The sequence below is a fragment of the Lathamus discolor genome, chromosome 6, assembly GCF_037157495.1.
Source record: "Lathamus discolor isolate bLatDis1 chromosome 6, bLatDis1.hap1, whole genome shotgun sequence".
Taxonomy (NCBI): domain Eukaryota; kingdom Metazoa; phylum Chordata; class Aves; order Psittaciformes; family Psittacidae; genus Lathamus; species Lathamus discolor.
Window position 1 is genome coordinate 49,773,899 of NC_088889.1, and position 20,251 is coordinate 49,794,149.

At 45.5% G+C, this 20,251-nt stretch overlaps 1 protein-coding gene across 8 annotated transcripts in view; it reads left to right on the top strand.

The window, feature by feature from the left end:
• Window positions 1-20,251, top strand: part of GALNT16 (polypeptide N-acetylgalactosaminyltransferase 16) — an 82,953-nt gene that overhangs the window by 16,541 nt on the left and 46,161 nt on the right. Inside the window, exon 1 of one of the 8 annotated variants that reach the window (XM_065686762.1) lies at window positions 16,712-16,865. The exons of 6 other annotated variants lie outside the window; for them this stretch is intronic. Coding sequence is in view for 1 of the 2 variants with exons in the window: in XM_065686757.1 (XP_065542829.1) it covers window positions 16,926-17,009 (84 nt within the window). In the remaining variant the exon portion in view is untranslated. Of the gene's footprint in view, window positions 1-16,711; window positions 16,866-16,918; window positions 17,010-20,251 lie in introns of those variants that run through there. One more of the 8 variants, XM_065686757.1, reaches the window with a different exon arrangement.

A 20,251-nucleotide genomic window follows, 5' to 3' on the forward strand; every position in this document is an offset into this window, starting at 1 on the left:
TCTTCCTTGGCTCTCCATATGATGCCAGATGGTTGGTCTTATCCCTTTGCATCCCAGTGGTAGTCCCAGGACCACCTCCTCTCTTTCCTGCTTCAGTGGCACATGCAGCTTCCTTGTGCTCCTCCAGCCTTATCTGCCAGCTCCTGTAGTAAGTTTGTAGGCTCTTTGGGGCTTGCCATGTCAGTTGTCACTGCTGTTCTGTCTGTACGGTGCCTAGTGCAGAGACTGTGATCCACAACACATCCCATACTACCGCGTTAAGGTAAATACATAACTGAAGTGAGACCCTGGGAGCCAAGCTGGCTTACTGACTGAGCTGCAAACTCATCCTCCTTAGAGGCTGCTGTGTCTCAGTTTCCTCAAAGTCTAAAATGGAGATTTTATCTGCTTTGCAGGGCTTCTGGGAGACTTAGCTTGGAAGTTTTCAAGCTTAAATGGGGGAGACTTAGGTTAGATATAAGGGAGAAATTCTTTACTATGAGGATGGTGAGACACTGGCACAGGTTGCTCAAGGTAACTTGTGGACACCCCATTCCTGCCAGTGTTCAAGGCCAAATTGGATGGGGCTTTGAGCAAGCTGGTCTAGTGGGAGGTGTCCCTGCCTGTGGTAGGGGGTTTGGATTAGACGATCTTAAGGTTCTTTCCAACCCAGACCATTCTATGAGTCTATGTTGTGCTTTGAGCATACAGGTAATTTCTTGACGTTGGTAGAGCCTGAGCTTTTGATAGACAGTTCATGCTTTCTTTGGAGCCACTTTCCTTCAGCTATTTCAGGGCCATCGTCCCTGCAGAGACTCAACCTCTGCAATGTCAATGCAGGTCCCGCAGCACTGTTGGTGCCTAAGCCTTCTGCTACACTGGGACGTGAATGAAGCTGCCATGTGGGGCTCCCCCTGGGCAGGGAAGCTGTTTTGGCTGGTCAGATGATGCTTAGTCGATTGTTCTGCCATGATGGAGCAGTAGGGTTGACTTTGCAGTTCAAGCTTCAAGGTGTCGAGGTCAGGACTCTGTTATAGCGTGGGCACTGATGACATTTGGCTAAAGCTGCAGAAAATGATACGCTTTAACCTTCTGTTTTCTTTCTCCTACTTCCCAACTTTTTCATCTTATAAGCTGAAATGTGGTACCTGGGAGGAGGCTTTGTTTTAAAGTAGCTGGGAGAGAGAAAGCAACTGTGCTGAAACCTGCATTAGCCCTTAGATGGGCCTAGAAGGGGAAAAAGAAAGGGGTATTTTTCCTGCATTTTTCTTTTGGATAAGCTGGATCCTGAAACAGCCGCGGCTTGGCTGCAGAAGTGCTCCTGCCCAGTGAAGGTGCCTTCAGAGCTTCTCTGAGAAAGTCTTCCTGCAGGACAAAATTAGAAAACCCTGATGCTTTCCATCTGCTCGCATGCTGAGTGCCCTGAATGAAGTATTCAGTGCCAGAGAGTCATGCTTAGTAGTGCCACGTTGTACCTTTGTGCCTTTTGCTATCAAGTATGCAGCAAAAAGCCTAACAAATGAGGAAGTGCGCGTTAAAGCTGCGGAAAGCAGTGCAGCTCCTTGGGTGACTGGTGAGTTAGTCTCCGAGCATGGGAATGGGGATACAGTGGCAGTGCGAATGGGAACCACCACATCCACACAGGGAAGTTTAAAAATTCCTGTGCTGCTTATGTGGTTTTGCAAAGTATCAGAGTTAGGACATGCGACTGTTTCAAGTCTGCTTGCTGCAGACTCCTGGTGCTCAGTGATGTGATTGTGCTGTATTCCCCAAGTGCTATAATACGCATGTGTGTTTGTTTGTTTTCTCTATACCCTTCTGGGAGACTTTTCTCTGGGTCTGGTTGTGTGGTAGGCATTACCAGCTACACCAGGCTGCTGATGGAGTAGGATATATGTGTTACAGAACCTCCTGAGATGTCTCAGTTTGGCTGAAGTACCAGTTTTGAGCCCAAAGATAGGGCACAGCCTCTCAAAGGGATCTCTGGGTGGGTTGATATGGGTAGTGACAAGCAGGTAGAGCATAACCCTGTCCCTGTACAGGGATGCTGAGTTCTCATGTCGATGCTGGTGCTATGCTTGCTTCTCTAATGTTAAGACTTTGGGGTTCGTGTTCAGTAAGTGCAGAGCTGGCACCCCTGGCAGTAGCAAATGCAGGCTGGGGGGAGCACAGTCATGTTTCTCCCATTGCTTGGAGTGCAATGTGGTGTTTATGCTGAGGTTGAGTTCGCAGCAGAAGGATGGGTGCTCTGCAATGAGGTAACCCTTTCCAAAAATGTGTTGGAGCAAATCTGAGCTAACTTGGGGTCTGTCTGCATCCTCTCTGCATTTGGGTGGTCTAAGTCTGGCTGTGCTGTGCCCTGGAATGCCAGATTGCTATGCCGTGCCTGCTAGCTGGAGTGTTTCCAGTTTGTGCTGGGAAAACCGGACCATACTGGCAGGGCAACCCCAGAGAAATCTTGGGAAGGGCTAGGAAATCAATGCTCTTTCAGGATTAGCTATGTATCCATTGAGTCAGGCAATGATGAGGTCAAGTGAGGTCTAGCTTTGGAGAAGCTGCCCAAGCACCTACCAAAACCTCCCTTTGGCTGAGCATGTAAGGGTTTTAAGCCAGTGGCTGGGCTCCTGGCTTGGATCAGGCTCTTGAACAGACACAAATCTCGTGCTACATGTTAGGTGAGCCATGAAGAGGTGGCTTACAGTGAAAGTAAACACTGTCCTTGTAGTGCAGGATGAAGACTGAGTCACATTGCGTAGTAGGAAAAATGTGCTGATCTGCTTGCATCCCTCAGCTTACAGCATTACTAAAAATTGTTATTAATTGTGAATTATTTACTCATTGATTTTCTTGGGCCTAAAGCCTCACCTTCAGGAAGGATGCACTGGAGCTGAAGGGAAACACAGTGAGGTGACACAAATGATTGTGCTTGGCAGGGCTAATACGAAAGGTAGGGTATTTCCTGCATTCTTCTTTCTGCTGCCCTTCAGCAGTTAACTGTGCAGCTCTGCCCTTTGTGGTTGGTACCAGTCTGACCTTTGCTGCTCCTTGTACCTGTGAATCAAGGGGGATGTCTGAGGGCTTCTTGAATTTGAATAGAAAGTACTTCTATTGAGATCAGGATTTGCTCTAAGTTATTGGTTCAATATTTTTTCTTCCCAAGATAAATTCCCATATCACTGTCCCATATCTGATGGGGGTAAATTGAGATGCATTTTGGTCATTGCCTGTCAGTTTGGGCCCTTTGAGAGTCAGCTGGCTGTATCTCTGTGTGCTGGGGGAGCGTGTAGCCTGGCTCACAGGTGGATGTGCATCTCTGTAGCTGAATGTCTGTATGTGAGAGCTTTGTTTTGCGGCTCTTCAGGGTTAGGAGAAAGAAGCAGGAAGATCTGCTGAATAACAAACTTTTAGGGGTTGCCCCAAGCATACCTGGAGTTAGGAGTTGCCTTGCCATCATATTCCAAGCAATTTGCATATCAAAGTTATGCAGCCATCCCAGTAAGTCTTGCTCCTGGTCCAGTCTCACAAACAGCCTGTGCTGCTGGGTCCCTCCTGATTGTCTGAAGATCCCTTTTTGTAGGGGTGTTTGGGTATCCAAACTGGAGGCTTTTCTGTGCAAGGCTGAATGTGAATAAAAGACAGCCTCTGTCCTGGGGAGTTTATAACTTCCCTAGGCAAGTAAGATGGTGGGTTGGGGGTAGAAAGAATTTTCCCCTCCATTTCGCTGATGTACAGCTGAGATTAAGATCAATCTCTGCTGAAAGGAAGAAAGGGGTGAGGGGAAGGTATGTTCATTACTGAGACCTGCTAACTTTTGGTTATTAACCAAGGAAGCCAAGACAGCTTGGGTATTAACTGTGTACCAGCTTGAATTCAAAGAATTTGGTACTGGATTCCAACTGCTACCTAGAGGTGATTAAAATGCAGTTTGTCTCGTGGTAGCTGCTGCCGTAACCGGCTGTACCTCGTTCTTGTTAGGGCTTTACACTTCGATTTGGTAATTCATTTGGATCACCTCCTCACCCCTTGTAATTTCTGTGTCAGTGATGAGTTGGTCACCTAAACTCGATTTGGCACTTAGTGTAACCTGAGGGGGCTGGAACAGCTTGGTGGGAATTAATTTGGCTTGTGGCTGGGGGGTGTGTGTTGGGACATTCCTCCTGCCCTTAATTTCCCCAAGTGCCAATAAGGTTTCACTGTGCATTTCTTTCTGCATGTTCATTTGGAGAAAGAAGCAGGATTTGGGAGCAAGAGTGGGGAGATGGGTTATAAAAAGCTTCCAAATGATTCCTCTATGTGCAAATGTTAATCATTAAACGTGTTACTGTTTAACAGCACGACTTCTCGCCATGATGAGCTGCCCCGCCGGGCTGAACTGGAATAAACCTCGGGCTGTTTGCTGAGCTCTGGGAGCTGGACTTCAGCCTCTCCCACCTCAGCCCTAATACTGAATGGTGTTTGAACACTCCTTTCGTGGGCTGTAGTGGCAATCCGCACAGCAGTGGGGCTCCTTGGGGCTGCTGCTGCTTCTTCAGCCTTAATTCTGCCTTTGGAGAGTTAAATTTTCAATCAGGGTAAAGTGAGGCTCCCCATGTTATGTTGTTTTCAGTGCTGAATGACATCTGTAACCAGTGTCTGGATTCTAGTTCTGTGCTCAGACTAGCAGTAGTTGCTCTTCTGGGGAAAAAAATACGCTGTAGGCACTTCAATAATTCTCTCTGCAGAAGAAAGAATGGTCTCATCTGGGAATACACTTCCTGGTATCTGTAGTGTAGCAAATATTTTTCATCTTGCCACCAAGTTCTTTAAGCAGATAGATAACAGCAACATCAGTACCCGCATGCTGAAACACTTCCACGCCTGTCTGGTGGCACAAGTTGTGTGAGGCAATACCATCTGATCGAGTATATGTCCTTTTTGCCAGAAGTTACTAGTAGTTAAATGCAAGCACAAAGAGCAGCATCTCCTCTTGTAGAAGCAGAAATTTACAAGGGTGGATTCAGCTGGTTATACTCATTTACCTCCAAAGAAGAATCTGGATGCAGACTTGCTATTGTTTCTTGAATGTCTCCACGTAGCACTAAGGCATCAGGACAGAATTGGTTCTTAAGAATGGCTCTGCAGTGTAAGCAGAAATGAGCTCTTTGGAGTTCCTTGAGGAGTAAAAGTATCCAAGATAGACTGAACCCCCTGATGATCTAGAGTAAATACCTTTGCTCCTGAGAAGGGTGAGTGGAAAATCCTCTCCTGTTTGGTAGGGCCACTCATGCTCCCTGTAGGCTGTGCTTCCAGAAGAGCGTTTGCAATTCTCCTGCCAGTTCAGTACCTCCAGTATTACCAAAGCACATGTGGCCTTCAGTGTCATTTACAGGGAAGCTCAGCTATCTGTTCCCCAGACAGACGCCACGTCTAGCAAGGAGAAAGGTATTTATGCTGTGCTTTAGTAAGTGTTGACCTGAAAGAACTTGCCGTTGCGCACTGCTCAAAAACCTCTTAGTTTTAAAAAAATCTCTCTTAGCTTTTAATTAAATTGATTTGGTGGCTTTCTGAGAGCTGAAGGTGGTCGGCAGTGCTCTCCTTGCTTCGCTGAACTAGCTTACGTCGAACTGGGAGCAGTTTCTTGGTGTTCCCTGAAAATGGGAAAGGCGTATAAGGAAGCACGGGGTGCAAGGACTTTTGTCTTTAGTTTGTGCTTCTAGTATAGGGCGAGATGAGTAGCATTAAAATACATTTAAAATGTTTGCTTGTTTGTTGAAGTGTGGATTCTTAATACTGTCTTTCTTACCTCGTCACTTCAGCTGCTTGAGTTTATTAGCAAAGAAGGGCTGCAGTTGGCTGTGGTTTTCTGTTGTTTGGGGTTTTTTTATTTTATTTAGTTTTTGTTTCCTTTTTACACATATGGTGGTGTTTGCGTCAGTGACAGAAAGTGGAGGTGTTAAAATAACTGTATCATCCAGCAGCCTTCCTGCAGATGCTGCCTGCCTCCTGTGGTAATGGCCCACACTATCTCTTGGAGCCTCTTGTCTGTCTGGGGAGGTACGGAAACCATCCGATAGCTCTTCCTTCCCTCCATCCCACTAAATAGGTTGGCAATATGATATGCAGGATGCACGACACTGTGGTTTTAGTTTGTATTGAGACAGATTGAGTGTTCAAGGTCTGAAAACAGAAGGAAATATTATCTAAGGATGCAGGGATTATAGAATAATATTCAGTGTCGCTGGGCTGGAGGTGACTGCTTCTTGCCGCAAAAGGAGCTCCTCCTTTAAAGATGTGTGATTTAGGAAGACTGCTGTTAGAGGGGCCTATCTGCTCCTTCAGAGGTAATTTAGCAGCCTCCCTTCCATTCAGGCAAGGGAGATGCCATTGGTAGAATTCTTCCTTTTATGTTAAATGGCCTGGCTATATGTCATGGCCTAATGATATTGCCACAGAGCAGCTGATGGTTTTCCGCGAATGTTTCCTTTGCTGTGTGGGAAAGGGGCTGCTCTCATCTGATTCAGCTGCTAGGCAGCCAGATTTCTCTCTGCTGGTCAATAAAAAGAAACTGCTGTTTTATGCACCAGAAACTGGGGTACTGGCTGCTGTAGTTAGGACAGTTCCTAGGGTCAGATTAGTTAGGACCTAGATACTGCACCAAGCCAAGGAACTATTTACTAAGGATGTACAGACTGAGCATGAGTCTGTATTTCTATGTTAAACAGATCTGTAGTAGCATCTGCTCTGCCCAATGGTTTTTACAGGAGAGCAGTCCAGAGACAGTACGATTGAGACACTTCAATTGGTACTTTTAGTAATAAGCATTTTTTGCATTGACATGTCTGGTGCACTTGACTCCTTGGAAATGTGGTAAGTGCTTAAGCATCTTCTTTTACAGATCAACAGTCTGAGAGAGGCTCAGGAAGGTTAAAGCCTTGATTTACACCGCTTGCTCAGGCTCATTGACTTCCTCTTTGAATGTCTTTCCTACTGGGTATTTGACTGACAACCCCTTCCCTAGAGCTTCAGTGCATGTGCAGATAGTCATGGCTCTTTTGGGGGGGGAGGTGCATTAAGGAAGAGCAAGGTCAATATACAGTGCTGATGCACAGTGCCAGCATGCTTTGCCTTCAAGGATGGCACTTCTCTTTTTGGGGTGTCTTCGGAATGCAGCACTGAGAGTGCTCAGGTCTCTGTTTGCAAGTGTGACATATTGCAGTGCTGTAGTCACTTATCATGAGTGACTTGAATGAGGCAAACAGTAATGAGTTGTCCAGGGATGGTTTATTGGCTCCTGCCCAGCAGAAGGAAAAGCATCTCTGCAGTTTGTGCTTACCTTAGCTATGCAACTGAGTTTTATTCTCTAATCGAGTTCCTGGTTTGGACAAAATCCCTCAGGTGAGATGCATGCAATTTGCACAGGGTTCTTTATTAGAAGAATTCATCACTGGACAAGCTGGAGAAGTGGGCCCATGCAAACCTCATGAGGTTCAACAGAGCCAAGTGCAGGGTCCTGCACCTGGGTCAGGGCAGCCCCTGGTATCAGTACAGGTTGGGGATGAAGGGATTGAGAGTACCCCAGAGGAGAAGGACTTGGGTGTACTGGTGGATGAAAGATTGGGCATGAGCCAGCAACGTGTGCTTGCAGCACAGAAGGCCAGCTGTATCTTTGGCTGCATCCAAAGGAGCATAGCCAGCAGGTCAAAGATGGTGATTCTGCCCGTCTACTCTGCTCCTGTGAGACCCCACCTACATTACTGTGTTCAGCTCTGAAGTCCTCAGTACAGGAAAGATACGGACCTGTTGAAGAGGATTGAGAGGAGGGATAATGATCAGAGGGCTGGAACACCTCTCCTATGAGGAAAGGCTGAGAGAGTTGAGGTCGTTCAGCCTGGAGAAGAGAGGGCTCTGGGGAGATGTTATTGAGGCTTTTCAGTTCTTAAAAGGGACCTAGAAAAGAGATAAGGAAAGACTTTTTAGCAAGGCCTGTTACTACAGGACGAGGGGTGATGGTTTTAAACTAAAAGAGGGGAGATTCAAGTGGTATGAGAGGAACAAATTCTTTACAATAAGGGTAGTAAAACACTGGCACAGCTTGCCCAGAGAGGTGGTGGGTGCACCGTCCCTGGAGACATTCAAGGCCAGGCTGGACGTGGTTCTGGGTAACCTGATCTAGTTGAAGATGTATCTGCTCATTGTGGGGGGTTGGACTAGATGGCCAGTGTTGTAGCAGTTGGGTATACCTACACCGTATAGGGCTAAATCCAACTCCATCTCTTTCAGAACGTCAAAGTTGTGATTTTCAGCTGCTTCTGTCCCCTGAGCACAAAAGCTCGGTGATTAGTGGTATTACTAAAGAAGAGATGAGAGTTTGTCCATGTGTTTAATTAAGAGCTGCCCTTCAGTGAGTGCTCTATTGCAGATGCTCTGCACAATTCTTGCACTTTTCTTCTGGGACTAAAGTGTTAAGCAATCTTCTTTACCCTCTTGTCTTCCGTGCTTTCATGTCATAAGTTAGGGATGAAAGTACCCCTTCTGCCAAATACGATCTGATGGAAGGTCTCGCCTGGAAGATTTATTCATGAGAGTATGATGTTTTTCAAGTTTAAGTGGGCATTAACTTGGAATTTAAAGGAATATTTCAAAATTAGGGAGGGTGGAACAAGCATTTCTGTCTGTCATTGTTCTCAAATGTGCAGTGCCTATCAGTCTCAGAAGAGGAACAAACTGTTGTGGAATTGTTAGAGAACCTCATGAAAGCAAAGTGCAAGGTCCTACACCTGGGTTGGAGCAATCCCAGGCACAGCTACAAGTTGGGCAGAGAAGAGATTCAGAGCAGCCCTGTGGAGAAGGACTTGGGGGTGTTGGTTGATGAGAAACTGAACATGAGCCAGCTTCAGTGTGCGCTCGCAGCCCAGAAAGCCAACCGTATCCTGGGCTGCATCAAAAGGAGCGTGACCAGCAGGTCAAAGGAGGTGATCCTGCCCCTCTACTCTGATCTCGTGAGACCTCACCTGGAGTATTGTGTGCAGTTCTGGTGTCCTCAACATAAAAAGGACATGGAACTGCTGGAACAAGTCCAGAGGAGGGCCACGAGGATGATCAGGGGACCGGAGCACCTCCCGTATGAAGACAGGCTGAGGAAGTTGGGGCTGTTCAGCCTGGAGAAGAGAAGGCTGTGTGGAGACCTCATGGCAGCCTTCCAGTATCTGAAGGGGGCCTATAGGGATGCTGGGGAGGGACTCTTCATCAGGGACTGTAGTGACAGGACAAGGGGTAATGACTTAAAACTTAGATGGGGAAGTTCAGGTTAGATATAAGGAGGAAATTCTTTACTGTGAGAGTGGTGAGGCATGGGAACAGCTTGCCCAAAGAAGTGGCAAATGCTCCATCCCTGGCAGTGTTCAAGGCCGGGTTGGACAGAGCCTTGGGCAACATGGTCTAGGGTGAGGCGTCCTTGGGGCTTGGAACTAGATGATCTTAAGGTCCTTTCCAACCCTAACTATTCTATGATTCTATGCTTGATGAGTCACTGACTTGTGGGGCTATGGTGCCTTCTCTGCCCAGGAAAAAAACACTCGCTTTTCCTCTCCAACAGTACTGCAACAGAATAGTTTCTGTGCAGTTTTTCAAATGTGTGACTTGCAGTTTGTGGGCCCAGACATTAACGATTTTAGAATCTTTTGTGTGTTGTAGGACAAGTTACATACCCTTAGAAGAGATTTCAGTTAAAATAGGCAAGAATTTACTGCCAATCCATAGCTTATTGGATTCCTCCTTGTAAGATCTCATGTACAGCACTGAGGATTAATTATTTAATTATTTGATTCAGCTCTTCTCTAGAAAAGTTTGTTCTTAAGATGTGCGTAATGTAAAATTGCCTCACTGGCTCAAAAAAGCATAAAAGCTGGTGTTTAAAGCGGGTATTGCCAGGCAGAGAATGTTGTTATTGCATTTTAATTATAGCACAATATTTTTCTTTAAAAAAGAAATAAAAAGGGTGCATTCAAACCATTAGTATCTGATGGAGAATGGAAGCAGTTAATTAAGATAAATACTTTGGGTTTGAGATTTGTAAGGCCTTTCAGATGAAGGACTTACGTAGACCTGAAAGTAGGTGTTTTATGAAGCTGTTTCCTGTCTTGCAGTACTCCCTTTGAGCTGAGAGGGAAAGGGGGTGTTAATCACTTCTCAAGGGCTCTGCAAGGCATTGCTGCTGTCTTGTGAACATCAGTGATTGTGTCTGTCAAAACATCTGGCTGGAGCCATGCAGCTGTGGTAGCTTGCAGAAAGAAGCAAGAATATTTAAGAGCCTACAGGCACTTATTTTACTGCTCCTCTTGCTCTGTTAAGGCACTAATCTTACTTTGCTCTGCAGATTACTATGCCACTCCTCCAGATTTTGCCAGCTGCTACCAGGTACAGTGCTTGGGAGGTCAAGAATCACAGGAAAACCCAGTCTTACCAAAACGCCCCTCCATCTGTCTGCAAATGATGTTTGTATTTCCTTGCTCCTGAGTACTGCCTCCCTTTTGAGCTATGAAAGAGGCAGGGGCTGAGCCAGTACAGCCCCATACCGGAAGGAGACAAGAGCCCTGTTACATCATGAGAGACTTGGGGGTAGAGGTGTCATCTTCCTCCAGCAGGACTGAGGAGACAATGAGGGGTGCAAACTGTATTTGGAAGGAGTGTAGGTGGAAACAGGATTAATGGAGCCAGGTTGGCCTGCACCAGTCACTCACTGTGGTCCCTGAGGAAATGCGTTTTTCTTCTGTTTCCCACTGATACTTGTACTCAAGGTTGAAGCACTTGAGTGGAGGTGATTGGTTTACTGCAAAGAGAATTCTCGTTGTTAACTTGATATTAACCAGGGGCTGTGAGAGGGATGACTGTCACTTGCCTGGTAAGAAGGAAGTGTGCAGTGGAGGGTGACATCATCAACTAAAAGAAGTTGAGGGAGTTCCTTCCCCTCTTGGTTTATAACTTGTTGCTTCACACAGGTTAAAACAGTGCTCTGGGAAGAGATTGAAGGGGTGAATGAATGTGTAAGAAAACAGAGGATGGGGATGAATGTTCTACATGTGCTTTTCCAACTTGCTGCTTCCCTCCAAAATTTATTAGTCATTTGGGGAACTGCTTCTGCATATTGCTTTTTATTATCTTAGGAGTCATCTGTTACAGGCGTATCTGATGGATGATGCAGTGCTTGTATGAGCTTTCATCTGTTAAGATGCTATCAGGCTGAAGATGATCGTTTACCAGGGAGATGTTGCACTCAGTTCAGCGCTGGGTGGGGGGACTGGGTGTTAAGGTGTTATTTGGACTATCAGCTCTCAATTCAGCCCCAAGGGCTCCTGGAGCAGCCTTGCGTGAAATATCCTTGCAGTTTGAGCCATTGGCCTACATGCTGGCTCCATAACCCAGAGGGTGAGTATTAACCTGGAGATAGAAAAGCCTTACAGCCTCTGACTCAGTGCATCTGTGTGACATGGAATGGGGAGAGCTTGCAGGGTGCCAGGCAGGATGGATAAAAAAGTCAATTTGGAGGGGAAGTATACTGCAATATGGCAAGATAGGACCGACTTTGTTTCCTTGTGCTTCTTCCTCTGCACTTTAGACTGCAGAGAACAGCAGCTCTTTAAACATCCCTGCAGATTTTCCTTACTTTTAGATGAGGAAAGAAGGGAACAATCAATTTTCTTTAGGAAACCTGAGGTGTGGTTACGTGCAGTTTCTGAACAGAGTTGTCTGGGAGATGCGTGTGTGTTACTTGTGTGGGTGTATACTGACAGCCTTGAGGTTCATGTTGCAGCCCAGCTATGAGTGCATGCTGTAATGATATTTTAATTGGGATAACTTAAGGAGACTTTTTTTTTTTTTTTTTTTTTTGTACAGAAGATTTTCATCATCTTTGTAATTATTTTCTTATTTTGTTTAAAGTAGTGATTCACATCTAGTGTTTTTCTGCTGCTGAGGAGTATGAATGAAAATAGTGACAAGCCATTTGACCTGAGCAAAACCATTGGAGGTCAGAGGGATGCCTCCCTGTATCTACCAAGGGAACTGACATACCTACCTAATAAGAGACCAAACCTGATCAGTTTAGCTGGTGCACTTCTGTCCCTGCCAAGCAAAGGTCCATCTTGGACACCTTTTAAAAGCCCCACAGCTATTCTGCAGAAAGGGCTGGTGGCAGGTGGCTCCAGAACACAGCTGCCTCCCTTCCTCTGGGGTTTCTCTTGTCTGGGGCATCCCTCAGCAGGACTTGGGCATCCAAGAGCTCGGATGAGCCACGTTACAATCCCTTCTTGTGTGAGGGTGGGCTTATTGAGGATGGGGTGACTCCTGTGTGTATCCTCTGATGAAGTCACCAGGGCAGCAGTGACATGCAGCCTGTAGAGCTCTCTTTAGTGGGAGGTGATCTCTGAGCATTGCAGCTAAGGCTCCACCATCTAAAACTAGTGGAGCACTTTCAACTCCATCGATTGAAACAGCAATAAATGAGCATTTGCTTGTGATGGCGAAGTGAAGTTGTAGTACCTCAACCCATGAGATTGTTAGATGTTTCCGTATTCCCAAGTTAATGTGCCTTGCTGAGATAGGTATCTCTTTTCTCTTGACACCTATCATCATGTTTCAGATCTGGCACAGTAGGATTTGAATTGTGTGACACTGGTTAATGTAGAGATATACATTGCTACTGCATTGCCTTCACCAGGGTGCATAGTCTGTGTCAATTGCTCTCTCCAAGGCAACCATTTCTGAAGCAGTCCATCACACACTACAATTTTGCTTTCGGTGAGGAAGGTCACTTACTTTTCTGCAGAGAAACATGATTCCTTCCCTAATCTATAATTAAGGATCAGTGGACTTTTGAAAGATACCTTTCTGATTTCCTTTAATAAAATTATTCATTCTGTGGTTCGGCATGACTGACAGATATGTATCATCTCCAGGCCTTTAGCTTTGCTGTGCAATCCTCTACTGCCTGCACTGAAGGACTGGCTATTCATTTGCAGGAGCAGTACTGGGCAGTTATCCTCTGTGAACCAGCATACAGAAATGGGTAGCGTGCAGGCCTAGCAAATCAGGAGGATATGTGTGCAAAAATAGCTCCATTTTATGATGGACACACCTTACAAAGATCTGATGCTGTGACACAGTTTTCTATTGTTTAACCTAACTGCTGGTTTCTAATGAAAAGTGTGCTGCTAAGCTCTTCTGCTCCATCTAGTTAAGGCGTTGGCTGCTAAAGGGTCAGCTTTCCCAAATTATTCTTTCTTAAAAATTAAAGTAAAAGCTTCTGGCAAAAGGGTACCTTTCTTCCTGCTTCTGGAAGGGTTCTCCCTCGAGTGTTCTTGACTCTGAACATGACCACAGTTAGTGCTATTTGGAGCAGTAAATATCTGGCAGTCAACTTGTTTAACCTGTTTCAGATTCTTTGGAATAACCTATGAGTGACAGGCTAAAACACAAGCTGTTGACCAATGTAGGTTGGTATGGAAGGTCCGGAAAACACCCTTATGATACCTGTAGGCTTCTATAGATCATTACCAGACCCTGGAAGTAGACTCTAGCACTAAAGGAAAAGTTGGATTTACATTATTTGTTCTTGTCTTGAAATCTGCGTTTGGCTGAGCTGTTTAGGTGAGAAGCTGAAAGTGGATGCTCATCTGATGCTTGTTCTGAGAAAAACTAATCACAAGAGCTCCCAAGGAGGTAAGGAGGCGCAGTAGCGTGGTACTCAACAGCGTGGGTAGGTAGCAACACAGTGCTGAGTGCAGGCATCAGAAATGGCTTTGGTGAATGAAGTGGGCTGAGTCCCGTAATCACAGTAGGGCATGAGGCAGGAGCTGAACATCTCCTCTCAGCGTCCTGCTCCCAGGCAGCAGGCCCTGTTGCGTGTGCAGCACACTGCAAGTGTTGATTTCCTTCTCACAGAACTGGGAACTAGCTCTGTTTGCACTGGATAAAAACCTAGCATTAAAAAGACCAAAAGCATCAAAACAAACTAAAAATTACTATGGTATTGCTATGGTAACAAACATCTAGAAATGTAGACAGATCTCTGTATCAGCTGCGGGCTCGGGCTTTATAGCCTGTGCCCTGGTGGTTGTATATGCAGTCAGAGACAGAAATGGTGCTGTAAAAGGAAGCAACAGTGGGTTTATGACACCATGGGATCTTTCCAAATATGACACCTACTGCTCCCTCTGCTTGAGGCAGGCTAGGAGCAGTTGGGGTGTGTCTGTCATTGCTTGTTTGCTAGCCATCCAGGCAATGAGAGGTGAGGGGCCAGCACTATTACAGCTGATCAGAAATTGCTGATTGTGGGATTACCACTGGAATACCCTGCTTTTTGAGTTTAAGAACGTCTTGGCCTCTCATCAGGTTTTGGGAGGACTTTGACTACTTGCGGAAGACAAGTTCATTTTGTGTATAATGTGTCATTTGCAGCTTCCAGCAGCACGTCCAATGACAGCTCAGCTTCTTCCCTGGCATGGAGTTTAGTTGTGTGTGCAGTGGCTTTGGGTTTTGCTTTGTTTTCACTCTTGTTCTCCATTTTTACTCTGTTATGGGCAGTGTTAAAATCAGTGAAGTAGGAGTGAAAGGTACCAGCAGCAGAGAGCTTCAAGTTTCTGGCTGAGTTGGACCAGGTTCTCCCAAAGCCCCTCTAAATCATGGGGTGTCTTGGTAACTCTGCCACCTTCCCTTCCACAAGCATCTCCCCAAAAACACAACAGTATTGGGCAATAGGACAGGAGAAAAAAGGTATGAGCTTCCACCAGGACAGTTACGGAGGTGTAGGGCACCTTGCTATGACCAAGAGGTCTATGAGGACCTTGGCTTCCTGAGAGAAGTCCTGTCCTGAGAAGGCATGAATTTGAAGAGGAGAAAAGAGCTCAAAATGCTGCCTCCTAAAAGAGGTGTTGTTTCTCTGCAGCCCTCAGAGGGATGATCCTGAAAAGGAAGCTGCTTCTTGTAATGAAGCACTTTCTGGCTTGCTGCTGCTTTGACTCCCCTGGGTACCAACTTGCGGGCTGATTCTTCCTGACTGCCACTTCAGGCTTCAAATTTGTTGAAGCTGCTGAGTGTGAGATATCACTCGGGACTTGATCTGGATGCTTTTGGAATGCTGCTTGTTTCTGTTCTACTTCACATGTGGTTCAGAGAAGCCAGGGAAGAACTCCAAGGGTCTCAATCTCCTGTGTCAGGGAGCTTGTTGGCATGTAATTATGTGCAGTCTTGCCATGTAATGCTTGTAGTGGACATGCATGCAGATAGCTTTGCTGTGTGCTTGACTATACAACCTTAAATATTCCTTTTAATATTGGTCTGAGGGGGAAGGGGCAAAAGCTGTATAAAGTGATATATCCATCGTCAGATAGTGAAGAGCCCCTTCATCAGCTCATGTTGCTTAAACATCTGTTAATTAGGGAGACAGAATGAAAAATGCCATCCTGGCAACGGACTGGATCCTGAGCCATGAGCGTTACTCCGTGGGCACGAGAGCTGCTGTGCGTGCTCTGGCTCACACGCTGTGGCTGCCGAGATCTCCCCAGCAGGTGCCTTTGTGCTGGTCAAAAATGAGACTTAAACTGTTAAAACGTTCTCTTGTTTGTTTGTTTGTGTTTTCAGTAGGAGGTGCTGCTCTGCTAAAGAGTGTTGCTCTTTATTGGCATTGGGTGCGCTGCTGGTCAGACCAGCTGCAGCATGGCAGGGATAGACTGCCTGCAGTAGGGTGTGCAGGTGAATACACTGCCTGGGAGCTGTCAATCCATAGGCCTGTCATGTTCAGACTCATAGAGAACACCTTTTACATCCAACCAGCTGCAATATGAAATGCTTATACCGTACATACTCTGTAATGCGGAACTAGAGGCTAATTCCTGTTTCACATTTACCTTTCATTTCACGTAAGGGTAAGCCTCATGCATCTTGTTCCCTGTCTATAACAGCTCTTTCAAGTTTTTGGGTGGTTGGTTTTCTGGTTTGGGGGGTGTGTGTTTTGTTTATTTTGTGATCTCTTTGGTGCTGTCTGTCCCCACTCTTGCAAGCACAGCTCTGCTTTTAGTTTTATGAAATATTTTTAAACAGAACAAATGTCTCAGCATATTTCCTTTGTTCGTGTTCGGTCCTCTCTATGTTCCCTTCTGGAGCCAGAGATGATAAAGCCCAACAAGAGTGAGCCAGAAATGTGAAGAATGTCTCAACATCTTTTTCTATTTGGGAGAAAATGAATTGTGTAACAGACCCCATGTCTCTGACAAGCTGTATTGCATTTAATCTTTATCTTGCCACTGCAACCTCCAGCTAGAAATGTATACTGTATTTGTCTTCTGGGTAATGAAGGCTTTTTAACAACATATTAGTTAAAATGGTTTCTAAACATGAGCTATTTTCCAGGGCAAATAGAGATTTGGAAGAAGGAGCAGGTGGGTGTGTTAAGCAGTTTGATTTTACCAATAGCTCATAATAAAATCATGAGTGTGAAAAACTGAAAGATAGAGGAAAACTGGGGCCTCAATGAATGCTCTCTGTGTGTTTGTTTCCCTCTGTTTATATGTTTGTTGTGGCTGAAATCCTGTCCTGCTGATGTCACTGGGAATTTTGCCACTGGATTTCACTAGTAATTTACAGCACATTTAGACTTTTACATTGTGTTCTTCTAAACACAAACAAAGCCTCTGGGCTTCATGCAGCTCTTGGCGGAGAAGAGAAAAGCAGATCTCGCTGAGCAGAGCTCATCCTCGTGAGCAGCCCTGTGGCTCTCATGGAGCTGGGACAGGACTGAATGTGTCTAGTTTAGCTTTCATTCATATTTAGGAAGGCTGCTGAAGTCCCAGGCAAGATTCTTTGGCCATCACAGCGCTGGTGTCCTTTTGGAGTCGGGCTCTGGGAAGCAAAAGGTTAGCATCACAGCCCCAGCTGTCAGAAACGGGCACCCACATTTTTGTTACCACCACTGCATGAGCTTTGAGTTTGAAAACTTGCTCACAGAGCGGCAACTGCTGAGCTGGTGGCTGGGTTGTGAGCCAGCCAGGTGTGATGAGGTAAGCTATCAGGAGTACGGTCTTCATGTGGTGTGAGGGAAGGGAGACTGGGCTGCAAGGCTCTGGGAGCTTTCTGAAAATGAAAGTTGGGCAAAACCGGACCAGTTACAGAAAAAAATGTCAGGCATATCTTTTAAAAAATGAACTCAAAACCAGCAGCTCACATAATCTGCCTGATCAGACCTATGGTTCACTCAGGCCGAAAACCAGCTAGAGCCTAAGGTTTCCGTAGCAGTGTTATTGCTGACCACAAACACTCAACCATTTGAAAATCAAGTTTTATGTCCTTTATCTTCACTTTGTGGGTTTTGAATGCCTAGGTATCCAGGCTTCTCTTCTGCAACCATGAAGGCAAAAATCATCCTTTCAGAAGAAAAGCTGTGAGTTCTCCTAACAGTGGAACCCAAGAGCTGCATCCTCATGTGACTCACAACAGGACTGTGAGCACTGCGTGCGTGGAGTGAGATGGTGGCTGCCTTTTGGATTGGATGGGGATTGATAGAGTAATCTATTTTAAAGATTCTTGCTGCTCATCACGATCATTGACTTTGTTTTGCTGCAGTTTGCACCTGCAGAATGAGACAAGTGGCTGCGTGAGGGATCACGGTGCTTTGTGCATGGGGAGAGCTGTGTTTCCTTGAGCAGTGGTTTTGACCATACCTGTCCTGAATGTATTCTTGTGATGCCCGCTTCAGTGGTTCTGCTCTTCTGTATGAGCCCAGCTCTTTCCTTGTTGACAGTGAATAAATAGCAGAGCAAGAGAGGCTGTTGTGGAGGCCTCTGTTAATAATGTGATTGAAGTCTACAATGACAGAGGCCCATGTAGCATAACACAGGGTTTTTTTCTATTTGACAGGCATACATGAGCCTGTTGCATGATTCTTCATTGGTATGCATCCTTGATTAAATTTGCTATTGGGAAGTGAATTTAATGCCTTTGCAAATGGAGACCCGAGCAGGAGCCGAGCGTGGCTCTGAGGGTCTTGTCAGTTCAAATTGATTGCTGAGTTCTGGAATTGGAGCAATACAGTAACTGAAAAATTAATCAATTAAAATGGAGCATCGTTTGGCTCCTAAACAAAATGCCAACAGCCTGATACTCTCAAATCTTTACTGACAAATGAGATTTTCCTCTATTAGAAGACAATGTTGCATGCCTCAGGGCTGAATGCACAGAGAGAGAATATCTGAGTGAACAAGGTCTTGTGCAGAAGGACTCATTTTTGCAATAAGTCATGGATCCATCACTATTGCCACTACAGAATGCTTAGAACCTCCAAAATACAAGTCTGCATTGCAAGCTGAAGGTCATTCTTGAACTTCTCTAAGAAACCAGGTCAGGATTCAACAGCAGCATGAGGAGTTACGTATAAGTCACCCTGTTAAATGCTAGTTTGGTTGTTGGTTTACAGACAAGTTGCATTTTTGGACTGGGCTAGGCTAACTCTCAACCAGCGAGTCCTGCCAAGAGCCTTTCTGTGTGATGTCCCAAAGCTAATGTGAGGAAGAGCTGTGTGGAACGTTGTGTGATTACCTCACTCGTCCAGGTTGTGTCCTGCCCGAGTGTTTTTTCCTGGGAACACAAGCTCCACGCAGGCTCTGGGGCGGTGGGCCAGGCTCCAGGAGCAGTGTGGTACCCCAGCTGGCACAAAGGCAGGAGTGTGGCTTCCTGAGGCCAGTCTGCCACCCGGCTCTGCCTGCAGGATGTGCCGTGCTTCCCACCTGCGCGGTGCAGCCATCTGTGAGAGGCTGTAGCAGCATCTATCTGGTGATTAACATGGGGAGAGAGAAGAGAGTTGGTGAGGAATTGGATAATATTCAAAATCGTTCCTGTCTGAGCAAAATCTACTTAGAGAAGCATGTTGGGGAAAAATCTTTCCTTGCTGGAAAGTGGGGAGAGATTCCTACCTCCTGCTGTGGGGCTGGGTTTGTCCTTGGTGGGGGTGTGAAATGTCCCCTTGTCGTCCTGGCTCAGCTGCGCACGTGCGCAGTATTTCTGCAGAATGTGAATGTTGGCTCGTGGCAAACCCACACTATTTTATTCTTAATCTTCTAATCCTGGTTTAAAGCTCTAACTCTTGAGGATGAATGATTAAAAAGGCAATCCAACTTCCTTTCTCTAGCCTTAGCAAAAAGCCCTTGCAGCATGATCTTGAAGGCAAAGAAAATGAGCCCCAAGCTTAGTATAATTAAGCATTTGAATGCTTTGGGTGAGCAGTGCCCAGTCCTCAGTGCTATCTGACCTCTGCATACCTCTTGGGGAGCTAGTCCACTGGGTAACTTGGGTAACTGCTGACTACGTTAGCAGCTTATGAGGTCTAAAGTTGCTTTTCCCTCTGTGAAAATATCTGTGGCAGCATCTGTCACTCTAGACAGTTGTGATTCACTGGGAGAAAAAGGCTGAATGTAGGTCACTTGAGTTCAGAGGGAATAGATCAGTACATCGAAACGGGAGGCACATATGTTGCATCTGTTCAGACAGTGTAAGTAAGTGGGAAAGTGGGAATAGAGATACAATTTATGTGACTGATATGTTTAATGAAGACTTAGACCACCCTCATTTGAACTATCTTATTGGCTTCATAGTGCTACCAGGTAATCAGGAGGACATTATCTGTCTTAATTCAGAATACTATATGTCAGTATGTCATAATACAGATACTATAAATCAAGGTTCAGGTAATGCCAAATACTGTATGTCAGTCTGTCATGATACAGGTGCTATAAATCAAGGTTTAGGAAATGCCTAAATGGCCACTGAGCATCTAGCACTTAGAAGACAAATAACAAAACATTGCTCATTTTTCTTCTTTATTTTAATAATTCAAAATCACTTGGAAACCAGGGCATACAAAGACTGGGATATTTTGTCCTCAAGAAAAAAATGCAGCTTCCCATAGTGCCTTTTGTATTGTAAAGGACCTCGAAACACACTTTTACAGACCGTGCATATATAATCTTTAGCAGAACAGTATTCCTATATACAGCAACTAACCTAGATGGCTTTTGCTAAGGAGGTTTGCTGTGTGATACTAAACAGATATCTGAATGCAGACAGCTCATGTCCACGTGACCATCATTTCTCTGTACAAATCCTTCATTCCCAGCGGCTACCCTTTGGGATCTCTTTCTGACAATGCTGCTGTTTTGGTGTGGGTACAAGCACGAATTGCCTAGTCCCTTAGGTATTCAAGTAGCGTACTGTCCTGTCTGTCTTCTTCTTGATGCCAGATGTTATCATG